Source organism: Populus trichocarpa, chromosome 9 (genome assembly GCF_000002775.5).
Source record: "Populus trichocarpa isolate Nisqually-1 chromosome 9, P.trichocarpa_v4.1, whole genome shotgun sequence".
In the NCBI taxonomy this organism is placed as follows: Eukaryota; Viridiplantae; Streptophyta; class Magnoliopsida; order Malpighiales; family Salicaceae; genus Populus; species Populus trichocarpa.
In genome coordinates, this window is record NC_037293.2 from 12805087 (window position 1) to 12821142 (window position 16056).

The window sequence follows — 16056 nt, forward strand, 5'->3', positions numbered from 1 at the left end:
TGTTTTCCTTTTAATAGGGGTTAAATTCCATTGCAACACTGACCCGTTTGGCTCGTTCGAGTATTTTAGCTGATGTCGTCGGTGTTGCTGCCATGGGAGTGTTGATCCTTGAGAATTTACCAGAGAAACAAAGATGGAAGCTTTCTACGAGTGTGAACTAGCAACATCATACTATAATTAGTTAAACCAGTAACAGCCGATAAGCCATCCAGTGCGTTTAAAAGAACAAGGTAGACCAAGAACACCCCTGCACCGATAATAGCAATGAAGGCATTTGCAAAAGGGTTGGATTGAGAGGATAAAGGCCCGGACTTGGCTATGATAATGCCATCTCGAAAGCCCTTTTTTTTTTTTTAAAAAAAAATAGAAGCTCAGTTAGTCTTCGTGACTGACGTCTTCGTGACTGACTTATATTTGTTTACAAGTCGAAACAGACGTTGGCGTTTTAATCAACGTTGGAAAACGTGGCAATGGCTTATTGGGTGGTTGATTTGGGTCCACCGGAATATTCGAAAACGGAAATTGCTAGGAGACTACTGCGAGTTAAAAGAAAATCAAACCCTCTTATTGAGCAACAGAGAGCAGAGAGAATGGTGAAGAATTAATTAATAAAAGAAGAAGAAGAAAAGGATTGAAATGAGGAGAGTGGGATGCGATTATCGATGCCTTCTGATACCAGCCGCACTCGCATTCTTCTATATCCAGGTAGGCCACTCACTGGCAGTCTTCTTATCCTCTCTCGCAGATCCAATGAAAACAATTGGAACTTTTGTGTAATTTTCAGATGCGGTTATTTGTTACGCAATCAAAGTACGAGGATCGGCTTGCTGCTGCCATTGAATCAGAGAATCATTGTACAAGTCAATCACGTTTGCTTATTGATCAGATTAGTATCCAGCAAGGCACTATCGTTTCTCTTCAAGGTGCTGCTGCTCATCTCTCTCTCGACAATTATTGAATTGGATTGGAGCTATTTATTATTTATTTATTTTATGGAAATAATTTCAGAACAAAATAAACGACAAAGCGAAGAGTGTAGGCAGCTCAAGGCGCTTCTTGAAGATCTTGAAAGTATGTTTTTTATTACTTACTGGAACTTCTACGCAAGCTCTCTTCATTCACTCTTCACTCTTTCGGTTTCGCTCTTCAGTTTGCTACTAATGGTGCCTGCCAACTTTTATTTTATTTTAGTACATAGAAATTTGGTCTTAGGTTGCAAAATGCGAACCCAGACCACCTTAAGAATTTTGTTCCTGTGGAAAAGGGGAAGCGAGAAATTTGAAATATGTGCAAGTTCTTTGTTGTGTGTGGGTATTAAAGAACCAAATTGTTTTGCCGAGTTGAAGGTTAATTTTGATGATGTTTTACCTTTTGTTCTCCTTTCCTTGATATCAGCATTGATTTCTGTCAGTTACTGTCTATCTAGGTTTTCTTTCGGGCAGTTTACATTTGCTGTTAACGGTTAATTTTTTTCAGTATTAACGGAAACATTATCAGAAACTTAGAATGTTCTTTATGCTAATGTTGCAGGAAAAGGCCTTAAAAAACTGGTTGATAAGGTACAGTTCTTGAACCGTGGATAATTTCTGAGTTTTCCTCTTTTCTTTGTTTTTGTTTTTTCTTCTTGCACCTGTTTAGCTGGGCTGTTTGTTTTTGCGTTTCAAAAATATTTTTGGAAAAAAATTAGATTATTTATTTATTTATTTAAAATCAATATTTTTTTGGTATTTTCACATCATTTTGATGTGCTAATGTAAAAAATAATTTTTTAAAAATAAAAAAATATTATTTTGATGTATTTTCATGTAAAAAAAGACACTTTGAAAAGCAACCGTTACCACAATCCTAAACACCCCCGAAGTCATTGCTTCAAATTATAGAACCTATTTCCACCTCTTCTTGCAGGTACCAGTGGCAGCAGTTGTGATCATGGCATGCAATCGTGCTGATTATCTAGAACGGACAATTGAGTCTGTTTTGAAGTATGTTTTATGTTCATGTAGTTTGTTTTCTACTGCATTGAACTCAATCCTACACACTAGCTGAATGGTTTTATAAGTTTACAGGTATCAAAGCTCCGTTGCTTCAAAGTATCCACTTTTTGTATCTCAGGTACTGGCATTAGTTTTTTTTCCTCCCTCCTTTGTTGAAATGCAAATTAGGTTTGGTTGTGAGCATGGCTTGCGCACCTATTGTCCAATAGATATGTTGCGTAAGAAACCGTATAGCTATTCCGATTTTCTTTTAGTAATAATTTTCTCTCCAAATTTTCAGGATGGAACAGACCCAAATGTTAGAAGCAAGGCTATGAGTTATGATCAGCTAATGTACATTCAGGTAAACTGTAATCTATGTATTTTTGTGTATGCATGTAAGGTTATCATCTGCTATGATAACCTTGGTGCATGTATAATGTTTGTAAATTTGTGGTATGTCAAGCCATGCTTTGAGGACTTTTCACATTCCACTTGTAATGCTTGATTTCATTGGCTTCTTTTTTGTTCATTTGCAGCACTTGGATTCCGAACCAGTACATACAGAAAGGCCTGGGGAATTGATTGCATATTACAAGATTGCAAGTAATGATTACTTGTGTAATAGCTTTCTTCTGAAAGATACTAACCTATAGATATCTCTTCCATAGGGCATTACAAATGGGCAATGGATCAATTATTTTACAAGCATAATTTCAGCCGAGTAATTATACTTGAAGGTGGACTTCTTTTCTCCCCTCCATATTCACTTGGGTGTGTGTGTGAGAAATAAAATGCTAAAGTATTGCTTCTCAAACAGATGATATGGAAATCGCTCCTGATTTTTTTGATTACTTTGAGGCTGCAGCAGCTCTTCTTGACAAGGATAAGTATGTTTTTTTTCTTTCTTTCTAGTTCCTGCACATTAAATTCTAATATAAAAAAGCAGGGGATCTTAGGCTTTTGGCAAGCTAGTTTCATTCTCATTTGGTTTCCAACATGTTAGGTCCATTATGGCCGTTTCCTCATGGAATGACAATGGACAAAAGCAGTTTGTGCATGATCCTTGTAAGTTCATTTCTTATTTACTTCCCGTATACTACCACCTCTCACTCTAAAATGTATCCATGTGATGATCAATTTAACTTTCAATGAGCTAAAGCAAGAACCTTGTGAACTACCTAGTTTTTTCTGATCTGCTATTTAATGTATTCTGCAGATGAACTTTATCGGTCAGATTTCTTTCCTGGACTTGGGTGGATGCTGACTAAATCAATTTGGGACGAACTATCCCCTAAATGGCCAAAAGCATATCCTTTTTCAATTGTATATATTGTTTTGAAGTCAGGCTTTTATAGTGTGAGCTGAGGCATTTTACTAACATTTCCTTGACAAAAACCCACTTACTGGGATGATTGGTTGCGATTGAAGGAGAATCATAAAGGTCGACAGTTCATTCGTCCAGAAGTGTGCAGAACATATAACTTTGGCGAACATGTATGTATGACTATCTATATACTACTGCACTTGTTGGTTTCTTTTTAGTTGTTTGGATGCATCTCCGCGTCAGGCATACATATTAAGCAAGTGTTGATTAATATAAATGCATCAAGGACTGCTTAGGCAGAAGCTTACAAATCAGTTAATCATTCATTGGAAAACATGTAGGGGATTAAGTGAAAGAAAGTTTACTTTCATAATATCAAAAATCACATGGTTGATGCAATGAAATGGCACCAAATATCACAGGCCAGTTGTCTATACCCACTAATTGACTGTGGATGTATGATCACAGGGCTCTAGTATGGGGCAGTTTTTCCAACAATATCTCCAGCCTATTAAGCTGAACGATGTAAAGGTATTACGTATTCCACATCTTTCCCCTAGTTGAAGTTTCTGCATGTATAATGCATATCGTTAAATTATAATAATGAATTTCACTTTTGCCTCTTCTTCAAAAGGTTGATTGGAAGTCGAGGGATTTAAGCTACCTGATGAAGGTAACGGACTCTTTTAATTCATGTAAAGTGAAGGAGACCTAAAATCTAATTCCAGTCAATAAATTATGTAATGCTGCTCTTCTCAGGACAAGTATACAAAGCATTTTGCTGACATTGTGAGAAAAGCTAAACCTATCCAAGGAACTGATGCTGTTCTTAAGGCCTCTAATATAGAGGGTGATGTACGTATCCAGTACAAGGACCAACCAGACTTTGAAAGGATTGCACGCCAGCTTGGTATTTTCCAAGAGTGGAAGGTATCTCTGCTCTAACTTGGATAAAGTTGTGCAATATGGAATGAGATGAGAGAATTATTGACTTTATCATATGCTCTTGGGTATATAATTTGGATTGAGTAGTTCCTGTCATGTCACTTCAGATTTCGCGGGACATTTCACTATCCAAATTTTCAATGTTACAGTTAAAAATCCCTTCTCTGAGGGGCACAGTGTCATGGTTATGCATGTCCACTCTTATTGGATCTAATTTTCTTTATTCAGAATCTGAATTTTTTTCATCATTTTGAAAACAATTGTGTCTCCACTTGATTTTTTCCCTTTTCATTTCTAGGATGGAATACCAAGGACATCATTTAAAGGAGTAGTTGTTTTCAGATACCGAACAACAAGACGTGTATTCCTTGTCGGCCCAGATTCTCTTAGGCAACTTGGGATCAAGGATGCTCGAAACATATGAAATGAGAGATCATGCGCTGTTAGTTCCATAGAGTTTGGTTTTTATCTTGTAGCATTGCTGACGAGCACGAGGAAGGGGGACACCATCAGATACCGAAGTAGAGTAAGTTCTTGTCTATCTTTAAATTAGCAGAACTCAAAGAAGGAAATGCGTGTATATTTGAGTCGTTAGAGAGGCAGTCAGGCGAAGAGATATGGCTACACACAGCCAGACACAAGCATAGTTGATCCTGAACGACATAGTGGAATCAGCTTCTATTTCAGATAGGGCTTTTCTTGAGCCTTTTTGGGGTCATATTTACATCTGATCACTGTATGAGATGCCTGATTCTTATGCTCCTCGAGTGGAGTTAGCATGCGTGTCTTGTTATTGGATATAGCATTCATCGACGACGTTGTTCTTACTAATGTTTTTCTTAACCATTACATGCCAAGTGATCATCGACTTGTGACTGTTTCTTGATGCATGGTAATATATTTTTTTATATGTATAAAAAACCGAGCTTCAGATACAACAAGCATTACAGAGTTGGAAATATACGGCAACGTATTTTTTTGGGATAAAAGAGAATAAAAACGTGTTTTTGTTGTAGAAAATAAAATGAAGACATAAATTAAATGTTTTCAGTTTTTTTAATCTGATTTTTTTTTGTTTTTAAATCATAAAATATGAGAAGATATGTCATTTCTTTTTCTATTTGAGATAATAAACTAATATATATATATATATATATATATATATATATATATATATATATATATATATATATATTCAAAATAAACATTTATATTATGTTATGTTCATAGCACATTGCCCACACTATGTAGGATTAATAATATTTTTTTAAAATGTAAAAAACAAAATATAAAACGTGATTTTAAATGCCTTGAATTAGATTATAGAGTTAGATCTAACAATACTTTTTGACTAATAAATAAAAAAAAACAACACATTTTAGATGCTGCAATGTCGTTTATAGTATAAATATTTTATATCAATGATGTAATCCATGGTATAATAAATCTATGTTCATAATACCTTTATAATATTTTTTCCACATGTTTTTAAAATATAATATAATGTGCTAGTGGACAAGATAATTTACAACATTTATTAAGGATATGTCATACATTTGTTACTGTGTTCGTAGAAAAAACAATTATAGAAATCTTTAAGAGTTGTATTAAAAATTAAGGCTTTTTAAAACTAATAATAATTTATTTTGCGTTCCAATTTTCACATTATAAGATAATTAGCACTTAATGTAGCTATTTTTCTTTTGTGTTTTCCTAAAAAAAAAGAATTAATTAAAAAAAAAGATAAAGAAATTCAATTTTTGGATGGATCCATGGGCCTCTCTTCTGGGCCAAGGAATGCTGGCATTTTACATATTAACATCTCTAAACGACTCTCCACCCAACCCAACCCAACCCCTAAAAAACCTAAAAACTGCTTTCTGTTTCCTTCCCCTCTCTCTCTCTGCTTTCCCTCCAATAGCGAAGCGAAGCAAAGAAGTAACCATGGCTGCTCCTCCTCCTCCAAATCCAATCAACAAGCCAAGAAACCCTAAAAAACACAGTCTAAAAGACCTCAAAACCCTAGGTCACCAACTTCTCTCTTCAAGAACACACATAAACAACCTCCCTCTCCTTCTCACTTACATATCCCCTAACTTTCCTCCTCAGCATGTCCTCGAATCTCTCCTCTCTCTCCACTCCTTCTTCTCTCCTATCCTCCCCGACCTACCTTCGTCCTCCCGAAGCTCCACCCACAACAAAGACAACGACGAGCCGGACGCTGACGTTATCTATAAAACCTGGCTTCGCTCTAAGTTCGATGAGTTTGTTAAATCTCTCGTTGATGTTGCTGTATCGCCGAAAGCTGAAGATGCTTTAAAGGTCTGTACTTTCAATTATTTATTTTAACTTCTGTAAAATCCGTATTTTTTTTAATGATTTCTGCGTGTTTGATTTTTGTAGGAAGTTGTGTTGGATACACTAATGGAATTCGTCAAGACTGGAAATGGAGGGAGGTTCAATTCGGCTATTTATCACAGATTTCTTGTTAATATTGTAAGTTTTGTCCTGTTAATTTTGTGAGATTAGCGTATCTATGCTGTTAATTACTTCTATTTCATCTAATTATGGTCAAAACTATTTGCTTTCGGATTTTGTAGCGCAGATTGGCTGTTAATATTTTTGTTCATATAATTATGTGAAATTTGTGTAATTATTCTGTTACTGCTAATCATGATAAATTAGTGTAAATATACTGTTAAATATCTGTGTTAATTACTTATGTTTCATCTATGCATGTCAAATTAGTGTTAATTGTAATGCTGAATAGCTGCCTGTATTCATTTTTACTTGCAGGTGCAATCTACAGAATCTTTGGATTTTGTGTTAGAGTTGCTGGCATCAAAGTATTTCAAGTACATTGATATCCGGTAAGTCTTTCTTTCGCTTTATCTTTTTAGAATGTGGAAGTGCTGATTATTAATTTTATGATTTTGCTGGTTTATGAATAATAGTTTGATTTTTGGTTTTTTTCTTTTTTGGGTTTGCGGTACAGTTATTTTACTTACATCAACATTGAAAAATTTGCTAAGAATTTGGAGTTGAAAGATATTTCTGGTAATGGTATAGATTAGTCATTTCGAAAATTTGTGTTTTTTTTGCCAGATGTTTGTTTATTTGATTTGTTTCTTTCTACTAGATGGAAAAACTGAGAGTGGTGACAAAGTTGGTGAGAGTGATTCAAGGGAAAGGTTAGTGTTGTTTATGATTGTCACATCTGGTAATTTGGTTTTTGAAAGAAAATGTTCTGTTCTGTTGGTGTTATAGAGATGTGGAAATTTATTTATTCCTCTATTATTTCAGCCTGGAGCTTTCTATTTACAAGATTCATTATATAATATCAAATATCCCTCCTCTAGAAGACCCAAAACAGAATTCTGATTATGAGCTGTGGGGTGGTTCAGGTAATAGTTTGCTAGTACAAATATCAGTGTATGATCACTTGAGAGCTGCTTTATGCATGTATACAGCTCCTTCCTAACAAACACACATGGGCACACACTATTTCAGACAATTCAATGCAAGGCATCAAAAGTGGCAGATAATTTTAAAAGTTTAGCTACTTTTCTGCCCTTAGTATTTTTATTTTACAAGCTTGCTACTTTGGTGGGTTGATGAATTTTGAGTTTAATCATTTCTATACAAATCAGGATTCTCTGTTAAAAAAGGTGAATCGAAAGGGCCTTCTCAACACCTGAAAACAGAAGACAAAGACCTTAAATCTGAGAAGCATGATAATGACGTGAGTCATCAATGATATGTTGTTGCTGAGTTTTTCATGCAATTTTTTTTTCATATCTTATCCTAGGTAGTCTCTGATCTTGTATAATACTCCATTATACTCTGTATAGAGCTTTATGTTTTGTGGTCCATTCAGGTTTTATCTGCTGGTAATTATGCCAAAAAGATGAAATTAAAGTTTACCAAGGCTTGGATTTCATTTCTTAGGCTACCACTTCCAATTGATGTGTACAAGGAGGTAAGGCTCTTGGCCCCACACATGTATTGGTGCACTTATGTTTAGTTTCAAGGCTGATATTGAGTTTGGATTTCCTTTTTTTGATGTGGCAGTGGTTTATTTGAACACTGGCCTTTGCATACTCTTCCCCCCCCCCCCACCATCTGTTTTGATATGCTTGTCTTTGATGCACAGGTTCTCTCCAATCTCCATCAAGCAGTCATCCCTCACCTGTCTAATCCAATAATGTTATGGTATAGCATTACAGTGGATATTTTTACCTCATGGATATGAATACCTCGTCCTACTTGTAACTGAATTGCTGATTTGCACTTAATTGCGCAGTGACTTTTTGACAAGATCATATGATATTGGAGGTGTTGTCAGTGTCATGGCCCTTAGCAGTCTCTTCATCCTCATGACTAAGCATGGTTTAGAATATCCCAACTTCTACGAAAAACTGTATGTGCTCCTCTTACCTTCCATCTTTATGGCGAAACACAGGGCAAAATTCTTTCAGGTAATGTCCATATGAACATAAATCAATGTGATCTGTGGAATTATTTCGAGTGACAGCATATTAAGTGAAATCAAAACTAGCTGTTAAGATAGTTGCATGTGATACCTACATGCTATGGATTGATGACAGCTTGTATTCATCTTTACATACGCTGATTGGTAATACCATGCTTTATGTTTGGGTTTATTTAAGGTGATTTGATGATCATATAATTTTTGAAAGTTCAAACGAAAACATTAAGTATATGTTACGCTCAATGGCCTTGAATTTGATAAACACCCCACCCCCTATAAACAAGATTTATGAAATCAGCCCAAGATGTCACAAAATAAGACTGTCGATCTTTTTTAATACAATCTGATGATGTGCATTTATCTTGCTGTAGCTTCTTGATTCTTGTCTAAAGTCACCACTTCTCCCAGCATATCTGGCTGCTGCTTTTGCTAAGAAATTGAGTAGACTGGCACTTGTAGTCCCTCCTTCTGGAGCATTGGTTATTATTGCATTGATTCACAACCTCCTCAGGAGACATCCTTCAATCAACTGTTTGGTGCACCAGGTACCCATACATTCTAATATTTTCTTGAAGACTGTCTTAGCTGATTTATCAGTTATTTGTTTGAGCGGGATGGCATGTATTCTGCATTCGATTAACAGTTGTATGCACCTCATAATTTTTTTTATTAGAAATTGTCTGGAATCTACCTTCATTATCACTTTATCAGAGTGATTGTGGAGAGCATAGAAAGATGTCTCTACCTTTTCTTCATTTACTGTAAGAGATGATGTCTCTGTATGGTTTTATTGGAGAAGAATTGTCAAGCATGTCATGTGTATTTATGGTATTTTTTTCAGGAAGACTGTAATGATACTACAGACAACAATTCCGAAGCAGAAGGGGGAGATAATGAAAATGAATTTGGGGCTAGCACAAATATTGCAGCCAGAAAAGCTGGCATCGATCATTTTGACAATGAGGAAAGCAACCCCTTAAAGTCCCATGCCTTGGGTAAGTGTTGCACATGTATGCTTTTGAAGGTGGACATAACTTTGTCCTTGTATTGACAATAATAATTTTCAAACAGGAAGCTCTCTATGGGAAATTGATAGCCTTCGTCACCACTACTGCCCTCCTGTTTCAAGGTGTGCATACATCTTGGATGCTTGTTCATCAAGTGTGCTGTACTTTTATGCCTCCTGATGTCTGATTTGTTGCATGATTAGGTTTGTCCAGTCACTTGAGAATGACTTGACAGTCAGGGCCAAAACCACTGAAGTTAATGTTGAGGATTTTAGTTCTGGCTCATATGCGACCATATTTGGAGAGGAGGTAATGTTTTGAGTTATCCTCTAATTAGCATAAATTTATTACGATTGATGTATGATTTGACTGCAAATGAAATAACCAGTGTTGTGTAATTTTAGTTCCAAACAAATAATGGGATCAATTTTGACTCATTTGGCTCAGTTTATCATTAGAAATATGTTGTGGTGAATGTTCTTAACATCCAAGTATTTTAGATTAGATATCTTTATGTTATGGAGGAAGAGTAACCATCTTAGCCTCGCTTCATTGCATCTCTTTGGGACAGTAACAACAATAACGGGAATTTCTCTCATGTTGGCGAGGGGGTAGTGGATCATGTGTTTTACACAGCTATTTCATCCCTGAATGCAAGCAGCAAATTCTGATTGCTTTCAAATTTGTTCCGTGGTTTCTTCTTGTTATGTAACTTGGGACAGTGTTTGCTGATTTATTGACTCCATTAGGTCATTGGTAATTTGGGATGGGCTTTTTATCTCTTGTTCCTTGTAATAGGTTGATTGATCTCCATGCATGTCACTTGATGTATAGGAAGGACTCTTTCTCTTGCTCCTTTGTATTTGATAATTGATGCTCATATTCGTGTCTGGCCTGGCGAACCTACATTGCAGATTAGACGAAGGGTGAAACAGGTGCCAGTGGCGTTCTACAAAGCAATTCCAACCTCTTTGTTTTCGGAGACTGATTTTAGTGGATGGAGCTTTAAAGAGGAGGAGGAAAGCAAGGGAAAGAAATCTGAAAACGGTATCTTAAACTCATCGGGAGACAAGGATGGATGTTGCACAAAACGACAGCGGGTAGAGTGCTAAGTAGATGGTAGGGACATGAATGAGGAGAGCGTGGAAAACCAAGTGCGGTGGATCTGTTAAGATATTAAAATGAGAAGAGTTTATTTTAGGAGTACGAGCTATAATTGTACCGAGGCTGTAGCCATTAGCCATACATTGCGCAATGACAACAAGTTGAGGAGAAGAATGGCTGGCATCCTTGGAGGGTCAATGTATTTTTCTCACCATGTGCTTTTGCGAATTTCTTCCTTTCTAAAAAAAAAATAAAAATAAATGGAAAAAGATGCGTATCTGGTTTTGTTGAAGAAAGAAGAAAGATAGTCACTTTGTTTATGATGGTAGAATGTACTTTTCCACTAACAATGGTTTTTTTTATTAACTATATGCCAAAGATACCCTCACGATCATTTCTGAGAGTTAGCCTCTATTTATATAATAATAATAATAAAAAGAAAAAAGAAAAAAAGGTAGTGTAGTTGTAGTAATATTTGGAAGGGTGGGTAAAGAATGGAAATAGACGGCAGGCAAGGCTAGAGTCTAGACAAGCTCGTCTAATCAAAACCGTTGATGCTATTTGGACTTGGTGCCAATAATTCCAAGGAATCTAGTCAGGTTTTGGACAGGGGGTGTGGAACCGGTGCTGGATCGGTGGGTTTCTTAGAAGAGAAAAGTCAACTAATAGAGAGAGAGAGAGAGGGTTCGTGTAGTTGGTGGGAGGAGTTAAAAAACAAAAGAAAAAAGAAAAAGAAAAGGGGGAAGCAACAGATTTAGATTACAAAGCCAGAGTCAGACTGTCAAACTGTGTGTTTGTTTCATGATCAATCTCAAGGGAAAGAAAAGACGCAGGGCAGGCCAGGTTGTATTCAGGGTTTAGGGAAAAGATCAATCACATATAAATAAAATTTGGGTGCGGGTGCTTCTTCTACATACATTTCCATCTCCCCTTTTTCTTATCGATTGCCATTATTGGGTGGCTTTTGCTGCACATCACCCACCCATCATTTGATGTTTTTGGCTCCAGTCATATCATACCATTCACCCCCCCCTCGCTCGCTGCCAATCTTACTCTCAAGGTAAGAAATCTAAATCCCCTTTCTTTTTTAGGGTTCTTGACCATGGTTTTAACCCATCCATCTCTTTCTTTGAGAGATCCATTTCTCTCTCATTCCCTCCCCCTTTGGATTCCCAATCTCAACTACTTCGCCATTGAATTTCTTAGATGTGAATAAGGATTATATTACCTTTCCTTTCCTTTTCTTTTGCAATTGCTTTATTGCTCTCTGGATATGAATCGGGCTTTGATTAGATTTGTATTTTGGGTGTTTGAATCATAGTGGATCCCCCCCCCCCCCAATGCTCTCTTCCCATCTGCTTCATTTCTTCATACAATGAATAATGCTCCCCTCTCTTTATATTATTTCCCACTATTCTTATACAAATCACTTTCCTCTTGACATTAACAATCTCTTCTGCAAGTTGATCTGGTCTTCTTCTTCTTCTTTATTGCGTTTCTTTTCCTGACATTTTCCAATGGTTTTGCTCCAGGTTGCGAGACTTGTGCAACTGGGGCCAATCTTTGTCCATGTTTCTTGCCGCTAGGATTCTTAAATAGCGTTGTGCTGGGTAGAGACTGAAGGTGAAGTATGAGGGGGTGGAACATCCCTAGACGTTATTGGATTGTCATCTTGACTTTCGTTTGCACTTGTGTTTGTTATATAGAACGAGTGGGTTTCTCCATTGCGTATACTATTGCAGCGGATGCAGCTGGAGTGAACCAATCCAGTAAAGGCACTATACTTTCTACTTTCTATTATGGTTATGCTTGTTCTCAGGTCCCTGGAGGCTGGGCTGCTCAGAAATTTGGGGGAAGGAAGGTTCTCCTTCTCTCTTTTCTTTTGTGGTCATCCACTTGTTTTTTGATACCGCTCGATCCTAATCGAGTTGTCCTCTTGGTGGTGGCCCGCTTGCTTGTTGGTGTTGCACAAGGGTTCATCTTTCCCTCCATCCACACTGTCCTGGCACAATGGGTTCCTCCCCATGAAAGGTCTAGATCCGTGTCGCTTACAACTTCTGGAATGTACCTAGGTGCAGCTATGGGGATGCTCGTGCTTCCGAGTCTGGTGAAATTTAAGGGCCCTCAATCTGTTTTTCTCGCTGAAGCAATATTAGGCCTTTCATGGTCTGTGCTTTGGCTTCGATTTGCAAGTGACCCTCCTCGTTCTGAGCATCCAAAGGCCACTGCTGCTGGTTTTGGGGAATCTTTACTGCCACTCAAAGCTAGTCAAAAGGCAAAAATGGAGAATGGAGGAACTGCTGTTAGAACAGCCAGAATTCCATGGAAGAGAATTTTTGTCAGCTTACCAATTTGGGCAATTGTGGTGAATAATTTTACGTTCCATTATGCTTTGTATGTGCTGATGAACTGGCTGCCAACATACTTTGAGCAGGGCCTCCAGCTGAGTCTTCAGGAAATGGGTTCTTCAAAGATGATGCCTTACTTCAACATGTTCATATTCTCAAATATAGGCGGAGTGGTTGCTGACCACTTGATCACAAAGAGAATTTTGTCTGTGACGAGAACCCGGAAGCTCTTGAACACTGTAGGGTTTTTAGTTGCTTCTCTTGCTTTGATAGCACTTCCTATCTTTAGAACTTCCAGTGGGGCTGTCTTCTGCTCTTCTGTGGCGCTTGGCTTTTTGGCACTGGGAAGAGCTGGGTTTGCAGTGAATCATATGGATATTGCTCCAAGATATGCAGGAATAGTAATGGGGGTTTCTAACACAGCTGGCACTCTAGCTGGAATTATTGGGGTTGATCTAACTGGCAAAATTCTCGAAGCTGCTACCACCACGTACTCAGATCTTTCTAGTCCAGAAAGCTGGAGATCTGTATTTGTCATACCTGGTTTGCTCTGCATTTTTAGTACTTTCGTGTTTTTGTTGTTTTCAACTGGAGAGAGGATTTTTGACTGAGGTAAGCCGCGCATTGCTTGGAATATGGTCATCTAATAGAGAACTGAACATATAAATGTCTTCTTGAGGCCCTCTGCCTCCTGTTCCAACATACCACCTCTCTGGAAGGGTGTGTATTAGTGAACATCTAGAGTTGTCGATATAGAGTGGACAGCTTTAAGGAATCCATTTTTTTGATTAGTCAGAGTGAATTGCTAGAGGCTCATATGCCCATTTTTCTAAAACACCATGCTAGAGCAGTATTAATTTTTTTATGGAAAGTCTTGTCACTTCCTTTGAGAGGCGGTACATAATTTGGCTCTTCGCAAGTCAACAATGGTACTGTACTGTTGCGAAGCTGTGTAATTTAATGAAGAGACATGTTTATTACCTTGCTAGGCATGAATGAACGTTGTATCCTAGATGCTATAATAAGACCTTTTGTTCTCCTTGAAGATTGAGAGATTCCCTTGATTTTTATAGAATGTCTGCTTGAAATATCAATGAACAATTCGTGAATCATTTGGTTCTTCGAAGTAACGTGATCAACAACTGTACATGTGGTTTCGACGTGTTTGTTTGAAAGAGATTGCGTGATGCATTTTAATTCATGCCTCTTCTAATACTTTTCTAGTGCTAAGATTTTGCCTCTAGTGTTTCCTAAGTGGGTGTCCGGCGCTATCTAAGTTTTTTTTTTTCCTATTCTTAAAAAGGAAGCTAAGAAGGAAAGAAAAAAACCGAAACTGCTGACATGAGTCAATAATCCCGTGTAATTTTGATAGTATAAATAAATAATGTCAAAAGAAAAGGGTTAAAAAACTGTCTCGAATTTATCCAGGGTAGTAGACAAAATCTATGACCTAATCCTGAGAACAGGATGATAGAAAATAAATTAAAATTTTAATTATTAAATAATTTAATATTAAAGGATAAAATGAAGAAAAAAAATAATTAAAAAATAATAATCAAACAAAAGAAAAAGAAAAAGATGAAGATCAATTATCAAAAAATCAAATTTTAAATGATAAAATTAAAAAAAAAATCAATGAAAAACCTATAAATAAAATTTTGGTCAATTTGTGTTAATATTTAAAACTCACGATCCTAGTCATGAGTTTAGAACTAATCTCATTACAGATAAACAAAAAAAATAACAAATTAAAAATCTCAAACACAAAACAGTTGAGAGATTAATTTAAAAAAAAACAAAAAAAAAAGACAATAAAAAATGGATAAAATTTGACACAAAAATAAATCAAAATCAAATATTGAGTATTGATGGCAATGAGTGCATGCATGTTGGATTTCTTGATATCCATATCCTACCCATCACCCACCGGGTAAGAAATTAAGATCTCCATATAACAATCAATCATCTAATTATTATTTATTATTCAATAAAAAATAATATATATATATATATATATATATATATATATATTGCATTGAAAATTGAAATTGTTCAATAAATATATTTTTATATAATATAAATATGCATTTCATGTCAAGTTTGGGTGGGTTTTGAGTCGGTTTTGATAATATTCATATACTATCCATTACTTATCGGGTAAGGCAACCATAAAATAAATATTGACTTGTTTGGGTTGGTGTCCATTGAGTTCTGATAAATTGTCGTCCCTAATGTTGAGGGATAAAATTATATATCTATTATCTAACAACTACTTATTATTAAATAAAAAAAATAAGTAATATATAAAATTAAAGTGTGTGTATCAAATTATCAAACCATAAAATAATAAATATTATACATATACATGTGTTTTATGTCAATATTAAGATATGCATGTATCATATTGTATTAACAAAATCTAAATGTTCTACAAATATATTTGTATAATATAAATATACATTTTAGGTTAGGTTCAGGCGAGTTTTAAGTATATTTTGATAATATCCATACCCTATTCACTACTCATTGTGAAAGTTATCCATCCAAAAAACACTAACCCATTAAGGATGGGTCGGGTCTGGTTGAGACGACATGATACAATACATGTAAGGTCATATTCAAATTTTGGTGTAAAATCTCTTATTGTCTAGTTTTACGTTATCAATCATAATTTTCAATTCGACTATTAAATCAGGTTGGAAGTTTTACAAGAGCTTCTAGACATGTTGTTATACATTTGACTAAAATTTCAGGTAAATCAGAGTTTGGTAAGAGATTATTTAAAAGGTTCGAAGTATTGGATGAATCATGTCAAATCTATATGTCTTTCATCTACTGTTTGGAATATATTTGGATTTAT

At 36.0% G+C, this 16056-nt stretch overlaps 3 protein-coding genes across 3 annotated transcripts; all 3 read left to right on the forward strand.

The window, feature by feature from the left end:
• The first annotated feature begins 494 nt into the window (after window positions 1–494).
• LOC7474891 (alpha-1,3-mannosyl-glycoprotein 2-beta-N-acetylglucosaminyltransferase) lies at window positions 495–5125 on the forward strand. Its single transcript, XM_052455760.1, has 17 exons — window positions 495–705; window positions 785–923; window positions 1009–1071; window positions 1531–1559; window positions 1906–1982; window positions 2067–2112; window positions 2275–2337; window positions 2513–2579; window positions 2645–2713; window positions 2794–2863; window positions 2980–3041; window positions 3193–3282; window positions 3376–3470; window positions 3769–3831; window positions 3935–3973; window positions 4060–4230; window positions 4544–5125. Exons 1-17 carry the CDS (start codon window positions 637–639, stop codon window positions 4667–4669), a joined length of 1338 nt encoding a protein of 445 aa, XP_052311720.1. The 5' UTR covers window positions 495–636; the 3' UTR covers window positions 4670–5125.
• A 964-nt stretch (window positions 5126–6089) lies between these two features.
• On the forward strand, window positions 6090–11242 carry LOC7463361 (protein NUCLEOLAR COMPLEX ASSOCIATED 4). Its single transcript, XM_024608533.2, has 15 exons — window positions 6090–6567; window positions 6649–6741; window positions 7042–7115; window positions 7241–7302; window positions 7385–7436; window positions 7549–7649; window positions 7896–7987; window positions 8123–8224; window positions 8399–8457; window positions 8549–8723; window positions 9109–9282; window positions 9579–9732; window positions 9809–9866; window positions 9948–10053; window positions 10659–11242. Exons 1-15 carry the CDS (start codon window positions 6190–6192, stop codon window positions 10854–10856), a joined length of 1878 nt encoding a protein of 625 aa, XP_024464301.2. The 5' UTR covers window positions 6090–6189; the 3' UTR covers window positions 10857–11242.
• A 151-nt stretch (window positions 11243–11393) lies between these two features.
• LOC7463360 (probable anion transporter 5) lies at window positions 11394–14241 on the forward strand. Its single transcript, XM_002313540.4, has 2 exons — window positions 11394–11908; window positions 12381–14241. The coding sequence occupies exon 2, from the start codon at window positions 12479–12481 to the stop codon at window positions 13805–13807; it is 1329 nt and encodes a 442-aa protein (XP_002313576.1). The 5' UTR covers window positions 11394–11908; window positions 12381–12478; the 3' UTR covers window positions 13808–14241.
• The last annotated feature ends 1815 nt before the right edge of the window (window positions 14242–16056 follow it).

What these genes read in the sequence shown, in the direction of transcription:
- LOC7474891 (XM_052455760.1), top strand. Translation starts at nt 637, where the DNA reads ATGAGGAGAGTGGGATGCGATTATCGATGCCTTCTGATACCAGCCGCA. An exon ending in TCGCATTCTTCTATATCCAG is followed by an intron (nt 706 to 784) that starts GTAGGCCACTCA and finishes TGTAATTTTCAG; the next exon opens with ATGCGGTTATTTGTTACGCA. An exon ending in ATCAGCTAATGTACATTCAG is followed by an intron (nt 2,338 to 2,512) that starts GTAAACTGTAAT and finishes GTTCATTTGCAG; the next exon opens with CACTTGGATTCCGAACCAGT.
- LOC7463360 (XM_002313540.4), top strand. Translation starts at nt 12,479, where the DNA reads ATGAGGGGGTGGAACATCCCTAGACGTTATTGGATTGTCATCTTGACT.
- LOC7463361 (XM_024608533.2), top strand. Translation starts at nt 6,190, where the DNA reads ATGGCTGCTCCTCCTCCTCCAAATCCAATCAACAAGCCAAGAAACCCT. An exon ending in TTCAAGTACATTGATATCCG is followed by an intron (nt 7,116 to 7,240) that starts GTAAGTCTTTCT and finishes TTTGCGGTACAG; the next exon opens with TTATTTTACTTACATCAACA. An exon ending in GGAGTTGAAAGATATTTCTG is followed by an intron (nt 7,303 to 7,384) that starts GTAATGGTATAG and finishes TCTTTCTACTAG; the next exon opens with ATGGAAAAACTGAGAGTGGT.